At 34.4% G+C, this 23,190-nt stretch overlaps 1 protein-coding gene across 5 annotated transcripts; it reads right to left on the bottom strand.

Moving 5' to 3' along the window:
• Positions 1 to 274: 274 nt before the first annotated feature.
• Positions 275 to 19,124, bottom strand: LOC128997138 (phosphatidylinositol N-acetylglucosaminyltransferase subunit C-like). 5 transcript variants are annotated; one of them, XM_054422720.1, is made up of 5 exons: positions 19,051 to 19,124; positions 16,168 to 16,415; positions 15,667 to 15,797; positions 9,479 to 9,769; positions 8,264 to 8,670 (listed from the first exon to the last, which is right to left on the bottom strand). In XM_054422720.1, the coding sequence occupies exons 1-5, from the start codon at positions 19,078 to 19,080 to the stop codon at positions 8,333 to 8,335; spliced, it is 1,038 nt and encodes a 345-aa protein (XP_054278695.1). In that variant the 5' UTR covers positions 19,081 to 19,124; the 3' UTR covers positions 8,264 to 8,332. The 5 variants fall into 5 exon arrangements, 4 of the variants coding, with proteins under 4 accessions (XP_054278696.1, XP_054278697.1, XP_054278695.1 ...); XM_054422722.1 differs by lacking the exons at positions 8,264 to 8,670; positions 9,479 to 9,769 and adding an exon at positions 7,363 to 7,841; XM_054422723.1 differs by lacking the exons at positions 8,264 to 8,670; positions 9,479 to 9,769 and adding an exon at positions 11,568 to 12,043.
• Positions 19,125 to 23,190: the final 4,066 nt, after the last annotated feature.

Here is a 23,190-nt window from a genome sequence, read left to right as displayed (position 1 = left end):
AGTCGATGCAGATGTTGATAAGGACTCAGTCGAGGGGTCGAGGTCCGCTAACCATTGTTGTTTTTAAAGAGGAGTTGTAAGTAGTGAATTTCAGTTTAATTAATCCTTTATTTCTTACCATATATTGATTACTTTACTTAACTAAATGGATTCATTCATACAAGCAGACAGTTCAATTTTATTCCGTGCAAAATCGCACAGGTTCCTCTAGGTTGTCTTAAACGCCTTAAGTTTTAAAAACGTTAACAATATGATTGTCCCAGTAAAACTTCCTAATCTTTACTTTAAACTAATGGTGTGACATAATTGGCGAACACAGAAACAGAAAAACAACATCAAAATATAAATCAAAGAACTGAATTCAAAACATAGATACTATTTTACAGTACTTTACCGTACAACCGTGCTTTACCATAATTGTTGTACTTCACTGTACATTTTAAATTTGATAATACTGTTTTTACCTCACTAAACACTGAAGTTCATTCAAGTCCATTTTCAACTTTCAGAAGAAGCTAAAGGCACGACAACAGCTTCGTCCCAAGGTCCATAAATATTCTCCTTGTATCTATACCACTTGAGGAACCAAACAGGGCAAAGCACGTTGATAAACAACACAACGAGAACAAATAAGACAGTCATCGTAAACGAAACCGTCCATAGAGAGTAAACGGTCAGACAAGTAAGGGTAAACAATGTTCCAAACGAACCTTCTACTTTCGCTAAGACAAGCGGTAGCATCACAAAACACTCGACTGTTAAACACAACAAAATAAACACGTGGAATGAACTCGGTAGCCGAGAAGAGAGACAAATGGCACCAAAAATAGCAGAATTTAGCGATAAAGAACTCGAAACTATCAGAGCTTTGACACCGTAGTCGAAAAAAATTAGGTGAACAGACATCATGAAAACTGTGGTAGCGTAAATCGTGTCTGTACTGATTGATTCAGTCAGTGTTTTCAACACAGGAGATAAAATGTAACCGAAAATGAAAAAGACTAGGACAGTTCGCACGTGGCGTAATCTTCCAGATTCATTGTAGATACAGATCACGTAGCAGAACAACGAAACTACTCCTGTTTGAGCCAGAATGAGTTCTAGAGGCAACCAGCCGTTGTGAAGGTACATGAAGATAACAATGAACAGAACGACGAGGCAGAACTCTTGTGTGACCAATCCAGCTCCCAAAATAGCTTCTTTTAGTGTCACTTGATGCATGTTGATGTTCTTCTTCATTTCGTCCAGGAACGATACATCGGTGTAGTTGTCCGGGTAACCTTCGTTCCCGTAGAGGATTTTCCGCCATTTTCTCCTAGGTTTGTTCATGGTGACCTGTAAATAAATTAACCTAAGTCACGAATTGATTTAGAAACTTGGGTTAATACAGATGGTTTTCTCTTAACGCACCGATATTCCCATTTTTGTTATATTTAGTGATTAACCTTAATACAGTATTTATAAAATTGAAACATATTGTTAAAGGAAAATATCTATCTTATTCATAAAACAAATAATGTCAAAAAATTAACAAAAAGGAAACACAGTAAATTAATTGCAGATATTCAAATTGGGAAGATTTTTGGGAGTACTTCGTAGGCAGGAGGGCACAAAACTGAAGGTGGTTTGTCACACCGTACCTAATGGACTTAAGATGGTATGACCAAGTCAAGAAGGATGTGATCCAGTGCATAGGAGAAATCAGGATGGCAGAGGCTAGACAAGAGGGGAGGGATGGCACTACTCTAAAAGGCAAAACAGAGATTTGAGTCACCCCAGCAGTAAGTAAGTAAGATTTTCAAAATGACTTTTGGTTAATTCAATATTTTATTGAACAACTATACAACTGTCAATTTATGAAGCACGGTACTTTGACAAAGCTTGAACTGTATCTTCATTCTTCAATGTAAAGTTTTCTGCTCCTGATTAAAAATAAAGAAATTAAAATAGTTATTTGTGTAACTATGGGCAAAGGCAGTTTGCACTAGTGTTTCATTATATTTTTCCTACAGTTACCTAACAATGTACCGGTACATGTTCTCTCACTGATTTGAGAAAGCAAAGTGGCCAATTCGCTCACCAGTGAGACAATGTTAACATTGTCTCACTCTAATTACTTTGTCTCACTCCAGATTTGCAACGTGAAGGCACGAAATAGTGAGCGCGTAACATGCAGGCAACGTCGTATGCGCGCGAAATACGTTGGCAGCACTGGCTGTAAATCAGCTGGTCAGCTGTTGTACTGTTGTATTTGTCACTTCACATTAAATGTTATATTAAAAGTTCACTTCTGTGTAAAAATAGGTTATGTTTCTTCATGTTTCTTCACAAATGTTTTTGTTTTATGGTAACTGTAGGAAAAGTATAATGTGCAACTCGAGTTCAAAGTACAATTGCCTCACTCGAGAAACCATTCCTCACTCGCCTACGGCTCGTGAGTAAGGATTTCTCTCGAGTGAGTCAATTGCTCACTTTTCTCACTAGTTGCACAAATAACTATTTCCAAAAGTTACTATAAAGCATAAAAATAATTTGTCTTTCAAACACTGTACAACACGTTTATAAGTTAGGTTGAACCCAAACATTGAACGAAATGGGAAACGCTGCACTAGCTGATTGTAGTTGTAATATTTTTAAGTTTTGTCAACTTATTTTCATCATTCACGTATTACGTTGTTGTGCGGTAAAAGTAAAACGTGTGCGGCAAAAGTTAATAGATGCAGCAATTAACAACTTTCTGTGCTTTAATCAGTGCAAGGAAGACCACTTTGTCAGGTGACTGTAGGAAAAAGTCTGTGTTCCATGTTTGACATTTTATCAGTAGCTAATTGAAATATTCTACAATACTGACTTAACATACAATCATATTGTAGACTGAAATAAGATTTTTAGCTTTTTGTTACTGTATTTTGTTTAGGATATGTTAGTGGTCGTCGGTAAAAACTACGCCTGAGATGTATTTCTTGATTTTTCCTTTAAATTCAAGAAAATGAAGAATATAAACAGAGAGCTCATGTGTAATCCCCTGATAAGCAAGTAATATATTTGGACAGTAGAGTTTATCAGTGTTTCCACTTACTGTAATCTACTGTTGTTAGAGAGAGATTAGATATCAATCAAGTGGGATCTGATAGTTAATTGATTGTTGATTATTGTTTCATTGATAGTATTATACAGAGTGCTAGTTTTAACAAGTGTTTGAGCTGTAGATTGAATTCAGTTGAATAACTCTTATGACTACTTATAGTTTGTGCATTTTGTGGAAGTTTTAGAAAACGATTCTTGTCTACTCACAAAAGTGTAAAATATAATAGTTAAGTGGAAAATGTAAATGATGTAAAATGATTTTCCCATATACGTAATAAGTTATGTAGGTCTCATAAACCTAGACCTGGGACCGCTTTACATTTAGTTTTGTCCTCACTAAAAACACCATCCGTTCAAATTCATATTATATATTTTTATTACTTTTAGATAACTCGAGCAAAAACCATCCCATTTTGTTGAAATTTGACGGTCCTTAGTAAAAAAGTACTGAAAAAGTACTTAGCTTTGATGAAATTTGGCTGTTGCAGTTAGCTTGTTTACAGATCTATTTTGATCAAATTTGGAAATAAAACCAGGTAAATGGAAATTTGTTTAGCCTGCAGGTTTGCTGTAACAGGGGGTATTTATATTATTGGCTCTGAAATGGGGTGCTGAGTATAATAATCTACGTCAAGAGGAAACTCATGAAAAAAGACCATGAGTTGGAAATATCAAGGTTGTTAAGCTTCGTTCCTACGACACGTGGTAGAGCGAAACCAGGGATGTCCTTGATCAGTGAATATGCAAAGTAAACCTTTGCGAAACTACTGTTCTCACGATGCGTGTTGGTTCGTACATTTCAATATCCACTGATAGGCTGGAAGAAAAGGGCAGAGTGCACCTCCCCCCCAGCACCGAACACGAGCCACAATTCTTTGATGTTTTATGAGTTTACCGACTTTTGGCGGGAACGATCCCACCCTAAACGAACTACCTCCTAGCGCTACACGGACCACGGACGTGCTGTTCCCACGACACGTATTGATTCGAGCCCCTGCTCAAGGACATCTGTCGTTTTGCCTACCAGGTGTTGTGGGAACAAGGCTTTACTATTTCTTGTATGCAGAAAAGCCAAGGAACTACTAAGCCAATGCACCAGAGGGTGTTTGTGTTAAGTAAACATGAGTGTATGAATGAATGATATTTGTGTATACCTTAGAATAATATCTGCCAGCAAGTTTATCTAGGACCATTAATGAGCTGGGTCCAGATTCGGACCATACTAGACCCAGCTGTTTTTTTTTTTTTTATCAAAGGGTGCAGCTGATGTAGCTGTTGAGTGCAGAACTTCTGTAGTGAATCCTTCAAATCTTGCCAATCACAAACAGTGTTTTGCTACCGATATGTCATAATTTTGAACTCGGAGGTTTGGAACTGACCTTAAGCTTAAGGTCTACGATACCAATCCATAAATTCATTTATTTGTATTTAGTCGGTGGCTCAGTCGGTAGTGTCGCGGACTTTGGGCCCAAGGCAGCGATGTCGTGGGTTCGGATCCTAGTCACTGCCACTAAAATTTATCAGTACAGTTCACCTTTGTACTGTACCGGCTCACTCCTTGCTTTGCTGTAAACGCTCCACGCACGGGCGCTTAGTCTATGTGGACGGGCAAATGCAAGATTAAAAGAGGCCGCCAACCTCTTTAAAAAAAAGCCAATAAGGTCTTCATTAAAAGAGAAATCAACTTCATAAAAGTCATTCTTTAACCATAGGGCTAAATAATTGATCATAGACGAAAACAACCTATATCTTTGTCATTGAAATTTATTTATTAGTTGCGGATTTCACCAGTCCGACAGTCCACTTAAGGTCATAAATCTGGTAGTTCCTATTTTTATAATTAGTTTGAGAGTGCTGTTGGTAACAATGAGCAGGGTAGTGTTTCACCTAGAGTGTTTAACTTGAAGAAAACTGGAGATGATATCTGGCCCTTGACCACTGTAGGCTATAACTGAAATTACTTTGATTCAAAATTCTATAACCACATATTTACATAAGTAAAGACCGTTAATGTTTTGTTTCTTACAAAACACTATAGAAAGGTATGTGTAAAGTCATGGAGGAAAAATACTAAGCTATAGAACTCCCTTTTGACTCTGAATATTACTGTTTGATCTCAAGTGGCTGATTCTATACCCAGGTTGCCACTTATTGAGCAACAAATGAATGCTGCTTTTTTTTTAAATTAAATGGTAACAGTAATGAATAAAAAGACCAGGTGTTGGACTCTCCCTTACAAAAAAGTATCAAAAATAGAAAAGAAACTGCATCACATATAAATTAACATGTAAAAATTTGACTATTGGTATTTCAATAACTCAATTTATATCCGCTAGCAATTCAAGAATAAAACTTCACTTTCAGCATGTCCAGACCATCACATAAAAGTTTATGAGTCAAAACTTGACTATTGTTTTTCTACAACTTAATTTATCTTCACTAGCAATTCAACAACAAAATTTCACTTTCAGCATGTCCAGACCATCATATAGAGGTTTATGGGTCAAAACTTGGCTATTGTATTTCTACAAACTGAATTGTTATATTCACTAGCAATTCAACAATAAAACTTCACTTTCAGCATTTTCAGACCATCACATAGAGGTTTATGGGTCAAAACTTGGCTATTGTATTTCTACAAACTGAATTGTTATATTCACTAGCAATTCAATAATAAAACTTCACTTTCAGTATGTCCAGACCATTCCGTGGTAAACTCAGTCATATTATAGACAGCCAGGGCCGTTACATTGTAGGACCGATTATGTTTAACGATTGTCGACGGATCACCCAAAAGTACAGTCTTATTCTGTCTACAGGCTTCGAACAACCTAGGTAAAAGCGGATCCATAACCCTCCAATCATAGAACAAGTCACCAATAAAAATTGCATCCCAATTTTGAAATTTGTTTCCTTCTTCAACAAGATTGTCTTTTGATATTTGAAATGAAACTCTGTTTAATTTTGAATTCAAACTGATTCCCATACAGGTCACTGTGAACAAAATTATCTTGAATTAAAACAATTTACTGGCGAAAATATGTTTAGCATTTGTCCTTTGAATATTATTTAACTATGCGTGTTTTTAGCGAATTTCCCATATAGGGAATAAGCTATTACCGTAGTACTCATGGTAAGACCTGGACGCGGGACCGATTTTTTTTTTCGTTTTGAGGTCCCTAGAGGCCAAAAACACCATCCGTTCAAATTCATATATATATATATATATTTATATATATATATATATATTTATATATATATATATTTATATATATATATATATATTTATATATATATATATTTATATATATATATATATATATGTGTCCGTCAGCACGATAACTCGAGCAAAAATGATCTGATTTTGATGAAATTTGGTACAAACGTGTAAACCTACGTCTATTCGAACGAGTTCGCGATCCAGCATGATCGGACCATGGGAACGGGTGTTTACGGGGGGTTTTATGGGGTAAAAATAGGTTTTTCCCAATTTTGACCCAAAAAACATAAAATTTAGCAATTAATTTCCAAACCATTTTGTAGAGCTTCAAAAAACAAATAATTTAGTAAATTGAAGCGTTATTATGCGCCTAATGGTTACGGAGAAAATTCCAAAAAATTGTAAATTTAAAATTCCCATGTTATTCTTATGGAGAATGAGTAAACTGTTGTAGTTTGCTTGTTTACGAACATATTTTGATCAAATTTGGAAAATGTTTTTATTTCTTACTAACTATTAACATTTTACAAAAAAAAACAGTTTTACCCTCCCTAATGCAGCAAACCTAAGTACTTGTTAAACTAATTCTATTTAAATCGGGAATAAATGTTATATTTTTAAGTAGACATTTCAGTGTAAATCCAATCAGTCAAATGGAAATTCGCTTAGTCTGCAGGTTTGCTGCGGCGGGGGTATTTTTATTTTTCCCCTCATTCAATGAACAAAATCATGGATCAACTTACTACATTCCACACTCATCCCTCACTCATTTTTGGGTTAAAATACACACCTAGGCGGCGTCCCTATTTTCTTCCCAATTTTTTTATATGGGTGTAAGGCACAAGGGCCTAGGCATTAAGTTTTTTTTTTTTTTTTTTTTTAGGATAGCAGAGTTACCTGATTGGGGAAGACTCCAAACTGGTAAGCCTGCTATCCTCACAAAAAATCCTAAGTAAAACTAACAATTACTTAGTTTATATTTCTGTAATAAATTGTTATTCAAGGTTCATAAAACTTGGTATGAATATTGTTATACAAATGTAAAAATAGCTGATTATTTCTTGTAGTATACAAAAGTGACATACATTGTAAACATCTACAAAAGTTTTCAAGTTACGTAGAGATCACCAAAACATGCTCATGTTGAGTCCGTCAAGTAGAAATTTATATTTTTCTACAATTTTCTCTTCGTTCGACAAGTAATGCCTGAGCTTCAAAACTTCAGTTTCTTTGAAGCCAATTAACTTAAAAGTGTATTCACTGAGCTCATATTCAGCGACTGTTTTAAATTCGTTTTCATTTGCAAACAACTTAATAGTCCCAGACGGATCACCGAGGTAGACAGATTTTCCGTTGTTGAAGGCCATCTTCAATTTGGACACCAGCAAAGTCAATTCTTCATACTTGTACCATACACCACTCACCAAAACTACATCCCACCTGGTTAGATTGGTTTGCTGGATTAGATCCTTTGGAGTGATATGCAACTTAACTTTGTTTACTTTAGCGTTCATGTCAATCATTATGCAAGCTCCTAAAACGAAAACTTACGATGAAGTGTCTTAAATATTTTTTTTATGAGTAATAGTGTCAAGGTAAATTTTATATTAGGTTATTAAAGTTATTACAATATAAATACTTTTGCTAAATCTGTTGCACAAATCCTGTATACCAAATACGGGAGCTCAGTGATATCTACTTGGCTTAATAAGCAAATCCTTTGTCAGAGACCAGCTGCTGCCTATATGACTCATAGTGCAAAAGTACTTTAAACCTACGTCTATGATGACCAACAGTTCCATTTTTGGTTCCAACTCAATCGATAGCATTGAAACCAAGTAACTTAACTGCAATTACTCTAGGAACGGATACATATTAATTAATATTATCCATCGTATTTAAAACTGTTTGTAGCACAGTGAGTAAAAAGCCAAATGAATCCTCCACATGGTTTACCGTGGATGAATTAGGAGCTTTAATAGGGGCTTCGTTCAATTAAAACTATACAATTCAACTCTAACACATTTAGCAACAAAATTCTGATATAAAAGTTGTACCGTAGCCTAACATTTCCTCGGCTGCTTCTGGCAGAGTATACTGCGCCACTTGTTTTAGTTCATTAGTCATGGTGTACGCCCTAAAAATTCCGCACGGTTCACCGATAAATATTTTTGTTCCTTTGGCACAAGATTTTCTCATCATAAGAACCATTGTTTTCATCATGTCGAATTCATAAAACACGTCACCAAAAAATACACAGTCCCACTCTGTAAAATTTCTAGTCTTGGCAATCAAATTGTCCTTTGTGATTTTAATATTGACATTGTTAATCTTTGCGTTCATATCGATACTGACACACGTAACTGTAAACAATACATTTGCGTTAATATTATGAATTCTGAATTGTGACTATGGTAGAACAGAAGTTACACAAATTTTTCTGTACACTAACAGAAAATTGTGGCAAAACATTGTTGAAAAATGAATTATTCTAAAATCATAGTTTATACATTTGAATGACTGTCCAACGGAATCCAAGTTGAAATGAGAAAAAGACATTTAGTAAAGTTCTGCAAACTCCGCACCTCTGGGTTTTAAAGGAAAACCCGCAAAGAATTGTTACACAAGGTTCATATAATTAAACATTGGTGTTAATAATGACCCTGGTTGCAAACTAAAGAACTTGATAGCTTAAAAGGTGACATATTACCCTTACCATTCAGAAATAGCAAAACACTTGTAAATATTGAGATAGGGACACGCTTACCCAATTACCAAGCACTGACCAACCAGTCAGCACAATAGCTTTGAAAGAAAAGGAAGCTACGTTTTTTCTTCTTTCAACATAATATATGTATCAAGGTTGTAAATGTAGTATCTATTTATTTGTAAAATCAAACAAATAAAAAACAATATTATGTAGACTGCCTGCAGTAATATTTGGCGCTTTTTCCCTAAACCTGGCATTTCTCAAACCCCATTCCCGTCTGTATTATGCAGAGTTTTTGGCACTTTACTGACATAAAGGGTTGAATTCCTACCTAGCAATAAAAATAAAAATACATGACCACTACATACTAAACTGACACAAAGAGTCTTTTTATTCAGACAAGTAAAACACTTTCCAAACTTCTGTGTCGAAAAAGCCATGTTGTTGGTACATTTTCATACCTAACTTGTATCTCGTAATGAACTCAAGATAGTTCCCGGGTTTATGCTGAGCTGCTATGAAGAGGTACCTTCCCGGATCACCAATATAAATGAACTTTCCTGCTTCCTTTTCCAAACGCAACCATTCAGTCAGTTCTTCTGCGAGAGGATTCTCGTAGAACATATCTCCAACTAACACCACATCCCAATCGTCACTGGTTCCGATCTTCATATCCGAGACAAAGTCTGTATTTGTAATATTGATAGCAACATTATTCAACCGAGCGTTCATATCAGTTAGTAAACAATGCACTGTAAACATGGGTTTACATTAGTTTTTATCTTCATCCTAACTTTTGTGGTAAACATATTGTTTAAACATGTTGTAGTAATAATGAATTTTGAAATTTTTGGTGGACATCCCATCATGAACTATTCCGCATTCGGCAAGTGTTTGCAGTGAGGAGTTATGTTTTAGGGTCAGGCCTGTTCACAGTAAACCCACAGTCGCCCAGCCTTGGAATTGGTATCAATACTTTTGCATTACACTTCTGTTAACAATTTTACGGTGGAATGTTAGTTAAAACGCCTCCGAACAACCCGTTAACCTCTTCCATTATTTCGTCATCGTGATCAAAACACCAACTCAAGAACCGTTTATGTTTAGGCTGCTCGCAAGCGACTGAGGGCATGTGAACCAACCTTTTATGATGATATTCTGTCACACTTTCTTTTTTCCTATAGGCTACATCACCCCCTAGTACCGTTAGACTGGGCTAGGCGCTTCACTACAAACACTCACCGAATGCAGTACGGAGCACATTACTCATTCATATAGAAAGAACATAGTTGAATCAGCTGATTACAGAGTCATATTGTAAAAATCCTGCTTTTTCCGATACTTTGATAGTTGTTGAAAAGCATTGACCATATATAGTCAATGATCAAAGATTATATAGCTTACAACTTACAAAACTTTGGCTTTACAGTTTAGCCTTTTTTATCATGTTTGGGTATATACAATAGAAATCAGTGATTCAAAAGCACTCTTTGTCAATAGCTCAATTTAATTACAATAAAAAAATAAATATTTAACATAAAATTTCTGATGCAATGTGAGCTTTTTTCCAACAACTTTCTGTTTACTTTCACTTTCTAGAGATTCTTTACACTGAAGGGGAAAAAATAAATATAAGAAAAGAAAGATAAATAAGCTAAAGGGTCCGATAGCACAATGAACAAGTTAAAGGGGAGAAGGCACTGGATAATTAATTGTTGATTTTTTTACTATGAAAATCAAATATAACTTTATAACAATAGTGGGATCGATTTGATGCAATATTCTACTAAATTTAAATTTCGAATAACAAGAATGTTCTATTCCTAGCTTTCTATTTGTAAAAATCACAATATAATAAATATTGTGTATGTATTGTACAAAAACAGTCAAATGTCAATAAAACCATTGGCATCTGCAATCAATTTCAGCAAGTATTTTATTTTACATTTGATAAAAGATACATAGAATCAGCAGACAAACTCAAATTTAAGAATCTACTTAAATGCAGACTAAACTTATTCGTACGTAAGTAACAGTCGCCAAACTTCTGAGGTAGGACGAGATAGTGAATGATGTGTCATTGGTATTTGATAAGTTTCCAAGAGTTGACATTCAAACTGATTCGGAAAAAACAACCGTAGAGAGGAAGAAGGTTCTCCAATATACACTTGTTTACCTTCTCGTCGAAATAACCTCATCCAATTAATTAGTACTTTCATCCGTGGGTGAGTTTTTGTGAGCATATCTCCTATCAAAACAACATCCCACGCATCAAAATTTGCGTGGTTAAAATAACTATTGTTTCTTACTTTGATTTCTAATTCAAAGTTCAGCCGTGTGTTCATGTCTAAATATAAACATTTCACTGAAAACCAAAAATAAACATTACAATCAAAATCCTTCCTCAAATATTTTTAAAATATTACTAACTTCAGTTAATTGTTAATACAAACAGCTGTTTATGCCTCACAGATTTTAATTGTACAACATTTAGACCAGGAACAAAATATGAATAACAGTTTGATAACTATTTAATTCTTTACTGTCAACAATTTTTTTCTGTTGTTAACAAAATTAATTTACTGTCTAATTGCAAAAATTAATATCAGCAATTCACAACCACACAAAACAACATATTGTTTACCGATGTTAATAAATGAGTTAACATTTTTATTTCAGTGCTCAACCAAGATTATTCAACTTCCAAACTTCCGTCGTAATGTGTCCATATTTCTCCACAGCAATGTCGGGCATGAAGTAATGCTTCAGTTGGGTTAGCTCTTTAGGTTTCACATAAGCGCGGTATATTTTCCCCGGGTCACCAATCACAATTTCCACTCCAGCCTTGCAAGCCCTCCTCAACCATGGTAAGATTTCCTTGGATATATCAGGATCGTAACACATTTCACCGAGCAGTACGATGTCCCACAACGAGGTCGATACGTTATGTTCCATCAGATTCTCTGAGGTGATTCGAATATCGACGTCGTTTAGTTTTGCGTTCATTGCGATACCGAAACATGTCACTGTGAACAGATATTTACTGTAGAAAATGTGTTGTGCTATTTTATTGATAATTAAAATTGCATGAAAAAATATTCATAAAGACCAAATATTTAAAAATGTCTTTATTGCATATAAAAACTTCAGGCATAGTTAATAATTTACCTAAGAAATAATACTAAGACTTTATATTTCCCTTGCGTTTATGTCCTCTTTTTTTCTTTTTTGGTGGTGTTTTTGTTTTCCTAAATCTCCTCCGCTTCCTCTTCTTCCTATCCTCCAGTTCCCACCTTGATGTTGGTCGCCTCGGATACTTCGTTCCTCTCTGACGCGGAGTCGTTCTCAAATAGATTCTCAACTGCTTTGGCTTTACACGTCTCGGTTTCACATGGAAATATTTATACACCTTCGACATCTTAAACCCTTTGTTTATGTATCTCGAAACTTCGGACAAATGGTATTCTGCGACTCTGTACAAATGGTGCCGTCTTTTAAAAACAGATAGGTAGGGTCGTCCTGGATCGCCGATGAGAATCGTTTTGTTAACTTGACTCTCAAACTTATCGAACCAAGGGATCATTAGGACAACCTCTTTATAGTTGTAGCTCAAGTCGCCCATCAAAATGACATCATAATCATGCCACACTGGGTGACCTATTAGGTTGGTATTATCGAGGGTAATGTTCACGTTATTCAACTGAGCGTTCATTCTGATAGCAAGACAGGCCACTGCAATCACATATCCTACCATCAGTGACCATGTCTGTTGTAGCGTTCACAATGTTAAATAGTCAACAGTTGCTAGACTGCTAGACATCAAATTAATAAGCTACAGCATAATATTAAAGTAATTAAATTCCTTGAATATCACAATAGAACCATCCGAGGGCGTAAAACGGCATGGCTATACATGATGTATTTATGCTATGATTAAGTAGATTTTTTTTGCACTACAAATGATTTACCTACAATGAATTGGATGAAATAGCCCCAAAACAAATTTTGTCACTGGGAAGTACTAGTGAAAAGGGGTATTTGTATTCTACAAAATGGCTGATCTTAAAAATGATGGTGTATTTTTGTAAAAGTACGGTAATTTTATTAGCAAAACTAGGGCCTATTTCAAGTAGATTGTTCTCTTAACAATGTTACCTAAGCAAAGAGATAGGTTAATGTTCAATAAAAATGTTAATTCATAACTCTTCATTCAAACTGACATCTATCAACCGCTACTCACTTTTTACCGTACTGTTAGCGAACGTATAGGCCTAGGCTAATTTTGTTCTTATTTTGTTGCTTCACTATTTTATCCTGATTAATCAAAACCAAATGAGACTAAAGACCATGCCACACCGACATCCGTCGCTACCACCAAGGGAGGTAAGCGTGTGGACGTTTTAACACGAGCTCTGCGCCCGAGAGAGTTTTGAGGTGAGATGGATCAAGCTCATCTCAGTGAAACCACTGAGCCTTGTTGCTGTCACTTTGAATTTCAGCCACTTCTAATGCCAGTAGTGAACAAGATGTCGTCCGATTTAACTTGCTGCAACCGCGATTTCCTACGAAATAGTGGTTCATGGGTGGGACGATTCTAGTAGTGTCGAAGAACTGATACTTTTATAGCCGGTGTCCTGCAAGAGGTCTAAATGAGTTCACTCTCAAAATGAGTGAAATGACAAGAGACAAATTATAGGGAATCCCACCATGTTGTAGCAGAGTTGGAGCTCAACGAGGAAAGGGTTTAAAACTTAGGCTACTTCAGACTGAACCCAAAATAGTTCAAAGAAGTGTTGTCACTATTTGAAGATGGGATAGAGAAAAATGATACCGATTACCTACGGTTATGTAGCAACTTTACAGCAACCTCTGCTCATGTGCTGGCCCACACTACTGCCTCGGTAGTCCAAACAAATCGCTCAGCAAGTGGTCGTGGGGGAACTACTAAAATGCTCTAAGTGTCCTATTCCATTTGTTAACACGGTGAGCGATTTTTCAAACTTTGCATCCGTCGTGGGACCGAGCTCGGTGTGGCATGGCCTTCAGGAGTACTGTTTTACATATGCATTAAATATAGACCTAAGTTTGTAGCATGATAGACGTATGGTATTAAAATTTTAAAAAGTATTAACCTCTCTCTGGGACATCCTGTTTATAATTTTAATGTAGGCCTAGCTTATGCTAAGTACGCTAGGCCTAATTAAACAGCTTTTTTGATAAAAGGCAAAAGCATTTAAAAAGGGTGATTATTGATAGGGCCTGCACTTGATATTTAGCCTACTGGTATTGTGAACAAAGCAGTGTCAAATATGTGTAAAAACAATCAAACATGAGGCAGTCTTTAAATTAATCTAATGCACAATGATTAAGGAATATTCACAGAATTAAATCCTAATAAAAAAATAAAAAAATAGGCGTTTTAAAAGCACATCACTGCATGTAATGGTGTGATTTTGTTAACCCAATCAACCTTAAAAAGAAGCTTAATTGTAACCGCATTGGGTAGCTGAGTTTCTTAGTGGGGTTTCCTGTAAAAAACCACTTAAAGGATTGCATTGACTGTTTACCTAACCCCCCACAATATAGGCTACTGCTAGTAATTTCCAAATGAAAGCTGTGACGCCCCAAGATTTATAGGTGCCGTAGGTGTTACTTCAAGTAAAACTTGTTAAGTAGGTAATCTAACTTCATCCATTTTACGTTCTGGTGTACAGTTCTGGCCATATATAAAGAGAGAAAATGTCCAGGTAGACCCGGTCAGGCCTAATCCGCTGTTGTCAAAACACAGCTATTGTTGTGAAACCGAAGGGCGCGCTACCCCATCCCAGCGGTCACTGCTACTGCCTCCCTTTAATTCTTAGAAATAACTCGGCCCAATACAAATTCTATAAATCGAACGTGTGATCGCCTATAATTAAGTGACAGGTCATTTTATTCACAAAGTGAAGACGAACAAGTCGAACATCACAAAATTTGAATCACAATTCTACGTTGCTTCGTTGATTGGCTAGTTCGATTTATAGAATTTGTACTTTGGGCCGAGTTATTTCCAAGAATTAAAGGGAGGCAGTAGCAATGACTGCTGGGATGGGGTAACGGGCCCCCTCGGTTCTCACAATGTAACCGGGTCTACCTGGACATTTTCTCTCTTAATGGCCGGAACTGTACCTTTAAATACAGGTAGGCCTACATAAACGTAATAATATCAGCCTTTAACATATTTCATGAGATCTTGAATTTCTGAAAACAGATATCTCTATAAATCATCAAAAACTTTAAGTAAGAAACATTACAATGCCTAAGTTATTACACTGAGATATTGGTTCATACAGAGAATAGAAAACAGAGTGGTAGGCAGCGTGACAGACTGTAAGGCCATGGCAGTGAGGACGGGTTCGTGTCCTGGGATTGACATTTTTTTTTTATTATTAATTATCAGTATCATTTAATTTTTGCCCTGTACCGGCTCACCCCTTGGTTTACTTGACGTTCATCGCACAGGAGTAAGACCCATGTGTACGAGCAAATTTAAGGTTAAAAAAAGCTACCTACCTTTTTCATTTTAAGGTAAATAAACATAATTAATTTATACCCCACCAAGCAACTCAGTTGAAACATCCATAAGTAGAAACAAGTTCACAAAACTTACGAGGATCTATGTCGTTAGCAGTAACAGATTTTGCACCACACTTAGCCGCAGCTATAGCCGTTGCTCCACATCCACTTCCTAGGTCCAACACTCTTTTTCCCTTCACTATTTCTGGGTGGTCTAATATATACCTGTAACATTCTGTTGTTTTAGAGAAGTTGAACACACATTTAAATAACTTACAGGCAATTATCTTCAAGCATAGGAAGAAAACTGTGGGACACAAACAAGCCTTCGAAAACAAAGGTAATTTTAATTTTAACAAAACTTGTTCACTAGTGATTTTAACCAAGTTATCGTGAAAAAGATGTAACGTTGCTGTTGAAGGAATGGTGAATCAATCAAGAGTTGATAAAATGCAACACATAACTTAAGTAAGCCGACATATCGAAACTTTATAAATGTTGTAAGTGTAGGATCTGACACCAATCATTGTGCTTAAGTTATTAACGTGTGTAAAATTGATACAATCACTTAAAGGTAACTTAACACTTAACCAACCTTGTCAATCCCTGACCACCAGCCCAGTAAAATGCAAAGAACGGGCTGTCTTTAAAGGGGGAATCTCTAGATTTGGCATTCCACAGTTTACTTCGAGGTGTTATGAGATGCAGCCTGATTTCAGGCGTCAGATTATCTTCATTTGTAATTTCAGTATTTTCTTCAATTATTTTTCTGTACTTGTCATACTTTTCAAGCCAAGCATTTGTATCAAGCGATGGATCTTGCTGATTGGATTCGTAGACAGCCTGTAAAAATAAGTTAAATAAAAAAGACTTTAAACTCATCAATAAATTTAACCCTCCGTCGGCACCTAAATAATTACGGTACTAGAAGGCCAGAAGGGTCAAACTGTATCTTTCACTACAGTATCAACTTACTTTAGGGCTAGCTATAAATTTACTAAGTTCACATTCTGCAAGCAAGACAGGTCTTATAGAATGTGTTTTTGCTATCAACATTAAGGAAACATGGTTATTATCTATGTCATAGGACTTCACCTGACAGTGCGCCGCACAACGAGGTTCCAGCGAAAGCCCACATACGCCGGAGCCAAGCTGTACAATATCCTGCCAATGGAAGTGAAGAGGTCTCACCTTGGTTCTTTCAAGAAGACGTTGCACAAGTGGCTGATTGAACGACCATTTTTTTCTGTTACAGAATTTTTGGACTGGCTCAATTTCCAAGTGTTAAAAAATTCACTCATTCGCTTTTGTACACATTTTTTGTATTTTGTAAATATTGTAGGCCTAACTTAACTATTGTTTATGACGCCATTTTCAATCTTGACGATTGCTTAATAATGTATTTCTCTCTCTCTCTATCATGGGAGTTTGATCGATTGACATCACAACTTTTGTGAAGGCGATAAAGTAAGTTAGGCTAACTTACATGTGACTTGTTTCTGTACCTTCCAAAAATGCTTCGTAGGCCTATTAGATTGTTGTTAGGACGTAGGCCTAAGTTAAGTGTAGCTTAAGTTCGTGATTTAGATTTGAAAGTAGGCCTAGCTCCTACAGCAAAAATTTGTAAACATAATAAAAAGCGTAGGCCTAGGCCTAAGTTAAGCAAAGTTTAAAAAGTAAAGAAGCGTCAATCGGGTATTTTTAGATGTAAGTTATAGTTCCGCAGAGAAACTAAGTTATGATAAATTATTGGATAAATATAAATACCTAAGTTAGTTATAAATACCTATAAGTTAGGCCTATCTATGAGGTATGGGTCGGTTTTTTCAGGTGCAGACTTTACTGCACAATGAACAAGGGATGTTAGGCCTACCCAAGTTAGCATCGGTAGGTAAGTTTGGGCCTATGTTAAGTTAGCCTAAGTTAAGTTAGATATAACTTCTGGTCTCAATAATCTAACTTTAGTATTTAGGCAAATCATCAATGTTTAGTTAGGACTATGGAACTGGGAATACGTTTTTATATAAGTTTTTATTATAAATAAGATACGCTAAGCTTAATGAGCATTAAGAGTAAAAAATAACAGCTCATACTAACATAGGCCTACTTAAATACTTGATATTTTCCAAAGTTAACAAACATAAGTTGGATGGATTGCATTATAAGACATTAATGATAATAATTAATAATACACAATAAAATCGTCGAAACTAGCACTTGAGCAAAGCTAGAGCCTAGGCAACGTTTAAGTTATAAGGCCTAGTTTGGTTTACTATGGTAATTACAAGTGAGCGAAATTCGTTCAGCAACAGTTCGTAATAAAATAGTAACACTTACGATGTAATTTGTTATGAAACGTTCAAGCAGTAGGGTACGGTAAAATTTATAAATTTTACTTTCGCTTCTCACTCTAAGTCTCAGTAATTATTATTATTAATGTTTGTGTTTGTTTGTTTGGGTTAAAAGGTTATGTTGCTTGTTATTTTTGTTCTTCCTGCTCTGCCGGCTATTATGCGTCAGCTGATTTGTCAAATCAGGTTGTCCAACTAACACACCTCTGTATCAAGTAGAGGATGAAGTACATGTAATGTATTTCCAAATGCCGCTGGTCATAGAGTCTTATTTTTTGTGTAAGCTACATATTACTGAAATACTTAATACTTTTCAATGAAATGGCGACCATACAAAGCAGGTATTTTCAATAAGGAGCAATAATGACATATTCTACGCTCGGCATAAGATGCCGATATTTGAATAGCTTGGATACTTTTCAAAAGTATTTTAGATTATTTCCTTACTTGCATTAACACAACACTAAATTAATAAATAGTTGGATTTCCAACTTTGCTAACCATTCATACCTTAGGCCATATACACGTAATATTACGTAACAAGTATTTCGTTACGTTTAAGCCCCCGTCCACCCCCTTTAACGCTGCATAACGCAAACCTAAACCAAATTTTTTAAAATTTGTTCCTATAAACTGGACTTTGGGCGGTATACTGATAGGTCTTACATTAAATATTTTGCCAGATACATACAACAAATCAAAAAGATCAATGATTAGATAAAAAGTGAAACATATCCATGTTATCCCTCCCCACTAATTCTTTGTGTGATTGTTATACTCCTTTAAATTGTAATAATAAAAAGGTTTGGGATAAAATTTTACCATCACCATTGAAATGTATGCAATGATACTACTTACTTGAGGTATGGGTAGAGTATAACAATTAATAATGGGATCTTTTCCGTTGATTCACTACCACTACTTTTTTTATTTCAATTCTGATTTTCTAACAGTTAGCCTAGTCTATGAATATTTTAATTATAAAATTAAACTATTCAAACTAACATAACCAATCAAGCTTGCTAATTATGAAAAAGTTCTTGTGGTGAATTGGAAAAGGACCTGGTAAGGATTTGAAAGAGTTTTATAAATAGTTTTAGATATAAATAAAAATGTTGATTACTTACCATAAGAATAAATAATACAATTGCTGACATGTTTACCTCAAAGTTCAGTTAAAACTAAATCTAAAAATGATTAACTATTAAGCTGTATCTTTCTTTCATTGACAATTTTTAACATTTTAAAAGCACATGTCAGTTAACAAGCTTACTGGAAATTCACATAGGGTATTTTCTTTACGATCAACATAAAACTAAACGTTTTAATCTGTATGACAGCTTGTGCTATCTTATCACTAGAATCAGCTGTTATGTTTACATCTAGCTGGCTGTTACAGTGTTTGCTGAACATGGTTAATTTGATTGTTTATTGTTCTACAATAAATAGGCGAATTAATACTTATATTTTTCAAGTCTTAATTTGCTTACCATGTATGAAGAAATTTGATTCAAATGCATGAAATGTTAGAATATATTTTGTTTACCACAATCTAATTTCATTAAAAGGAGCTTATATAAAAGCCCATTTAGAGCGAAGCTTCAAAACCCTGATGTAAATTTCCAACCACGTAGATCCATTACGTTCAAACATGGCTGTTAATTGTAGTTCATCCCATGAATTCATAAACAACTCACTCAATACTACTGCTTCGTGCTGTAGGCATATATTCCATGGTGATTGGTGATACAGTAGTTGCGGTTAACTGAAAATAATTTATTAGAATATATCTACTAAATCACTGAAACCATTTGAGTTCATTATGTAGTTGGGTTTCATTGAAAAAGTTGTATTAGGTTTATGATTTACTACAGTATTTTTTTTTAAATTCAAAATATAGGATTGTTTTTGTGTAATAATTTAAAGTCCTTTGGCTGGTTAGGTATTTTTTTTTTTTTAAGGAATGAGGTTTAGCTAGTGAAGCGGATGCCTGAAGATGTCACTGTGTTAACAACTTTAACAGCGAATAGAAACGTAATAAGGTAAACATTGATATTTAGTTTTATTTGTTACAAGTACCGATGCAATACCTATTTCTTATATTGACTTTTGTGTGATTTTCTAGCCCCTAGTCATAGGATTGACAGGCAATTCCATCGAATAAAGTCGACCAACTGTCAGAGCAGACTCTGTGAAGTCACCACTCACTGAGAGATCATAAAGAAGAAAAAATATAGCCAATGGTACATGGAAAATTACAAATAGTACAGAAGACATACTCGGCATCGGAACTACCCAGCCATCCAGAGGCACAATTTAGAGTTTTATAATAAAAAACCCACTGCTGCAGGTACTAGGTTTTTTTATGCTCTGCCTAAAGATTTAATGGAAATTAATAATATTAAGACATTTAAAAAGAAATTGAAAATATTTATATTAAGCAAATGTTACTACTCATTTAGTGAGCATTTTGATAATATTTTATAGAATTAATTGTATTTATTGACGCCATTCTGCATTTATATTTGTAAAATGTAAATCTTGAATAAAGTGTTTCTGAATCTGAATCTGGACATTGGGAATTCATACATTCATCAAATTACTATCTACAGGCTGCTCCCTGGACTTGGGTAATATTGTATGGATATAATCGTGTGAAATTCTTCACTACTGGAAATTAAGGCACGCTCTGGTATAAAAAAATAGGACTTACACGTAACTAAAAAACCTATAAAATTTTTTTGAGATATTCTGCAAGACAATAGTTAAGCGCAATCTTCATTGCACAAACCCACATTGTCTATAGTCTAAAATATATTACAATGTATCCTTAAACAAAATATTTACTGATATCATAGACTATTGCACTAACCAAAACAGAGTATTTTTTTCTATGATGTTATTCAGCTGTAGTTACACCTTACAGTGCTGTATTATACGCAATAAATAAATAATTATTAATTTAGGAAACTCAATGGAGAAATCGATAAACAACTTTTATTTTGCATCAACTTTCACATTTCATGGTGTTTAATAAATTGCAAAAATTAATTTTATAAATTTGATATATCAATGAAAATAAAAATTATTCAAGACAATTTGTATGTTAATTTACCGCGATTCATGGTAACCCAAAGTACTGAAATTGCTCAAATGCAATCAATTCTAACATCAGAAATATTTCAATCTTGGGATTTAGGGAGAGGTATGCGTTATTGAAAGCAAATATTTACTGTGTACACATTCGGTGGATTCAAGCCAAATATAATCAAAGTTTTGCATAATTTAACTTTACAACATATTTGCCAATTATAAATTAATATTTGCATAGCATAGTTTAATGTGTACTCCCAATCCATATTTTGTATTGACAAATAATTATGATGGGGGATACTTGTGTTTTCAACCGCATTCACTTTACAAAAAAATAAAAATAAACGTTAGCAGTAAAAATATTTATTTCATTAATTAGCTGCTACCCAAATATATATATATTTTTTGGTATACTACAATTTAACTGAGCAATTACAAAAGGAATATGATAAGAATCTTAACATAATATTAAAATACTCCCGCTGCAGCAAACCTGCAGATGAAGCAAATTCCTTTTGATTGATTGGCTGTTCACTAAAATATTTTTAACATTATGATTTATTCCCTGTCTCAATGACAATAGATTTAAAGAGCAATTAGGTTTGCTGCTAAAGGGGAAAGAAAATTGCATTTTTTGTAAAATGGTTTAGTACGAAATATTTTTTAATTTGATCAAAATGTATCCATAGAAAAAGCAAGCTATTACAACAGTTTACTTTGTTGGCATAAAAATAGCATGATAATTTTCTCTGTATCCCTCAGTCGTATTACAACCCCTAACTATACAGAATTATCTAGTTTCCATACTCCATACGACGGATTTTTTGGAAGTTAAGAGTTTTAATTTTTTAAGCACAAAAACAAAAATATAGGTATATATTGTAAATTTTTTAAGCCCTAAATATCATATTTCCATGACCCAATCTTGTTGATTTTCAAACTCAATCAAGTTTATCCAGATCTACAAATTCATGCAAAATTTCTTCAAAATCTGACAAAGATTACTCGGGTTATCGTGTTCACGGACGTATGTTTGACCTCTGGGGACATCAAAATTAAAAAGTAAATCGGTCCCGGTTCTAGGTCTTACCGTGCCACCAAAGGCAAAGCAAGTGCTTTCTTCCCGACCTATTTGTAAAACTATTAGTCTTCAATCATTTTAATTTAATATAATTTTTAATAACAAGGCAAAAATGTTTTTTAACGTTTGATCTTAATTACAGTACGAGTACAGGACTAAAATACTCACAATGTAATAATAGTGTCCACAAAATTAGAAACTGAATAAAACAAAATACATTGGATTAAAAATTATGCTGTTATTATTTCTGCATATTATTTCGGTGATAGCATAATAGTGAAAATATATTTTCCCGATGAGTTATATAACTATATTTTTATGTTATATCGATTAATATAGTATATTATACAACAATCAACTGTATACAGTTTATTGCTGAGTTTTAAAATTGTTGGCTTGTATGTAACCAAAAGCCGTTTTCTTACTAACCAAACAGCTGACTAGCAATTCATCTAATCACATGACATTAGTTTCTTATTGGTTCATTGTTGTCTTGATTATGTTTTAGAACAGTACGATGTATTTTCATGTTTCTACGCGTAGTGTTCGTACGTGGTACTTTGTTATCCATACCGTGTTGTTTAGTGTTTGTGACTGTGTTTTATTATAAATTTACGGATTAGTGTCAAGTGACTTGTTTAAGGAGATAGTTTTCCTGTGAAAACATGCATTTGTTTTAATTCTTTGCTGCAATATTCAGGTTAGTATATTAATTACTTTTCGTTGCTCACTGTTTAAAAACATGTAAAACAGTTGATTATGCAATACTCTAGTTGTTAACTTGTAATTTCCAAGTACATCATACATTATGATTTATAAATAATAGTTTAAATATTCATATAGCTTGGTCTCATCGATAAATTATTGTTTGTTGGATTTATGTGGGGTTTTTAACTAAAAGATTTTATCTTGTTAACGGTACTTCGAATCTAAAATTAGACATTTAATCTTTTGTAAGGTACCTTTTACTCTTTTTCGGCGAAACATTATTTCTTTTGTGTTCTAATTTCGATAGTTTGATATTCAAAAATTATAACAAACAACGAAATGCAACAAATCATGATAAACACCTGATATAATAAAACGATGCATA

The sequence above is a fragment of the Macrosteles quadrilineatus genome, unplaced genomic scaffold (genome assembly GCF_028750875.1).
Source record: "Macrosteles quadrilineatus isolate MER2022 unplaced genomic scaffold, UCM_ALF_1.0 Scaffold_6__1_contigs__length_79288215, whole genome shotgun sequence".
Taxonomy (NCBI): Eukaryota; Metazoa; Arthropoda; class Insecta; order Hemiptera; family Cicadellidae; genus Macrosteles; species Macrosteles quadrilineatus.
This window is presented reverse-complemented; position numbering and strand designations above follow the sequence as displayed.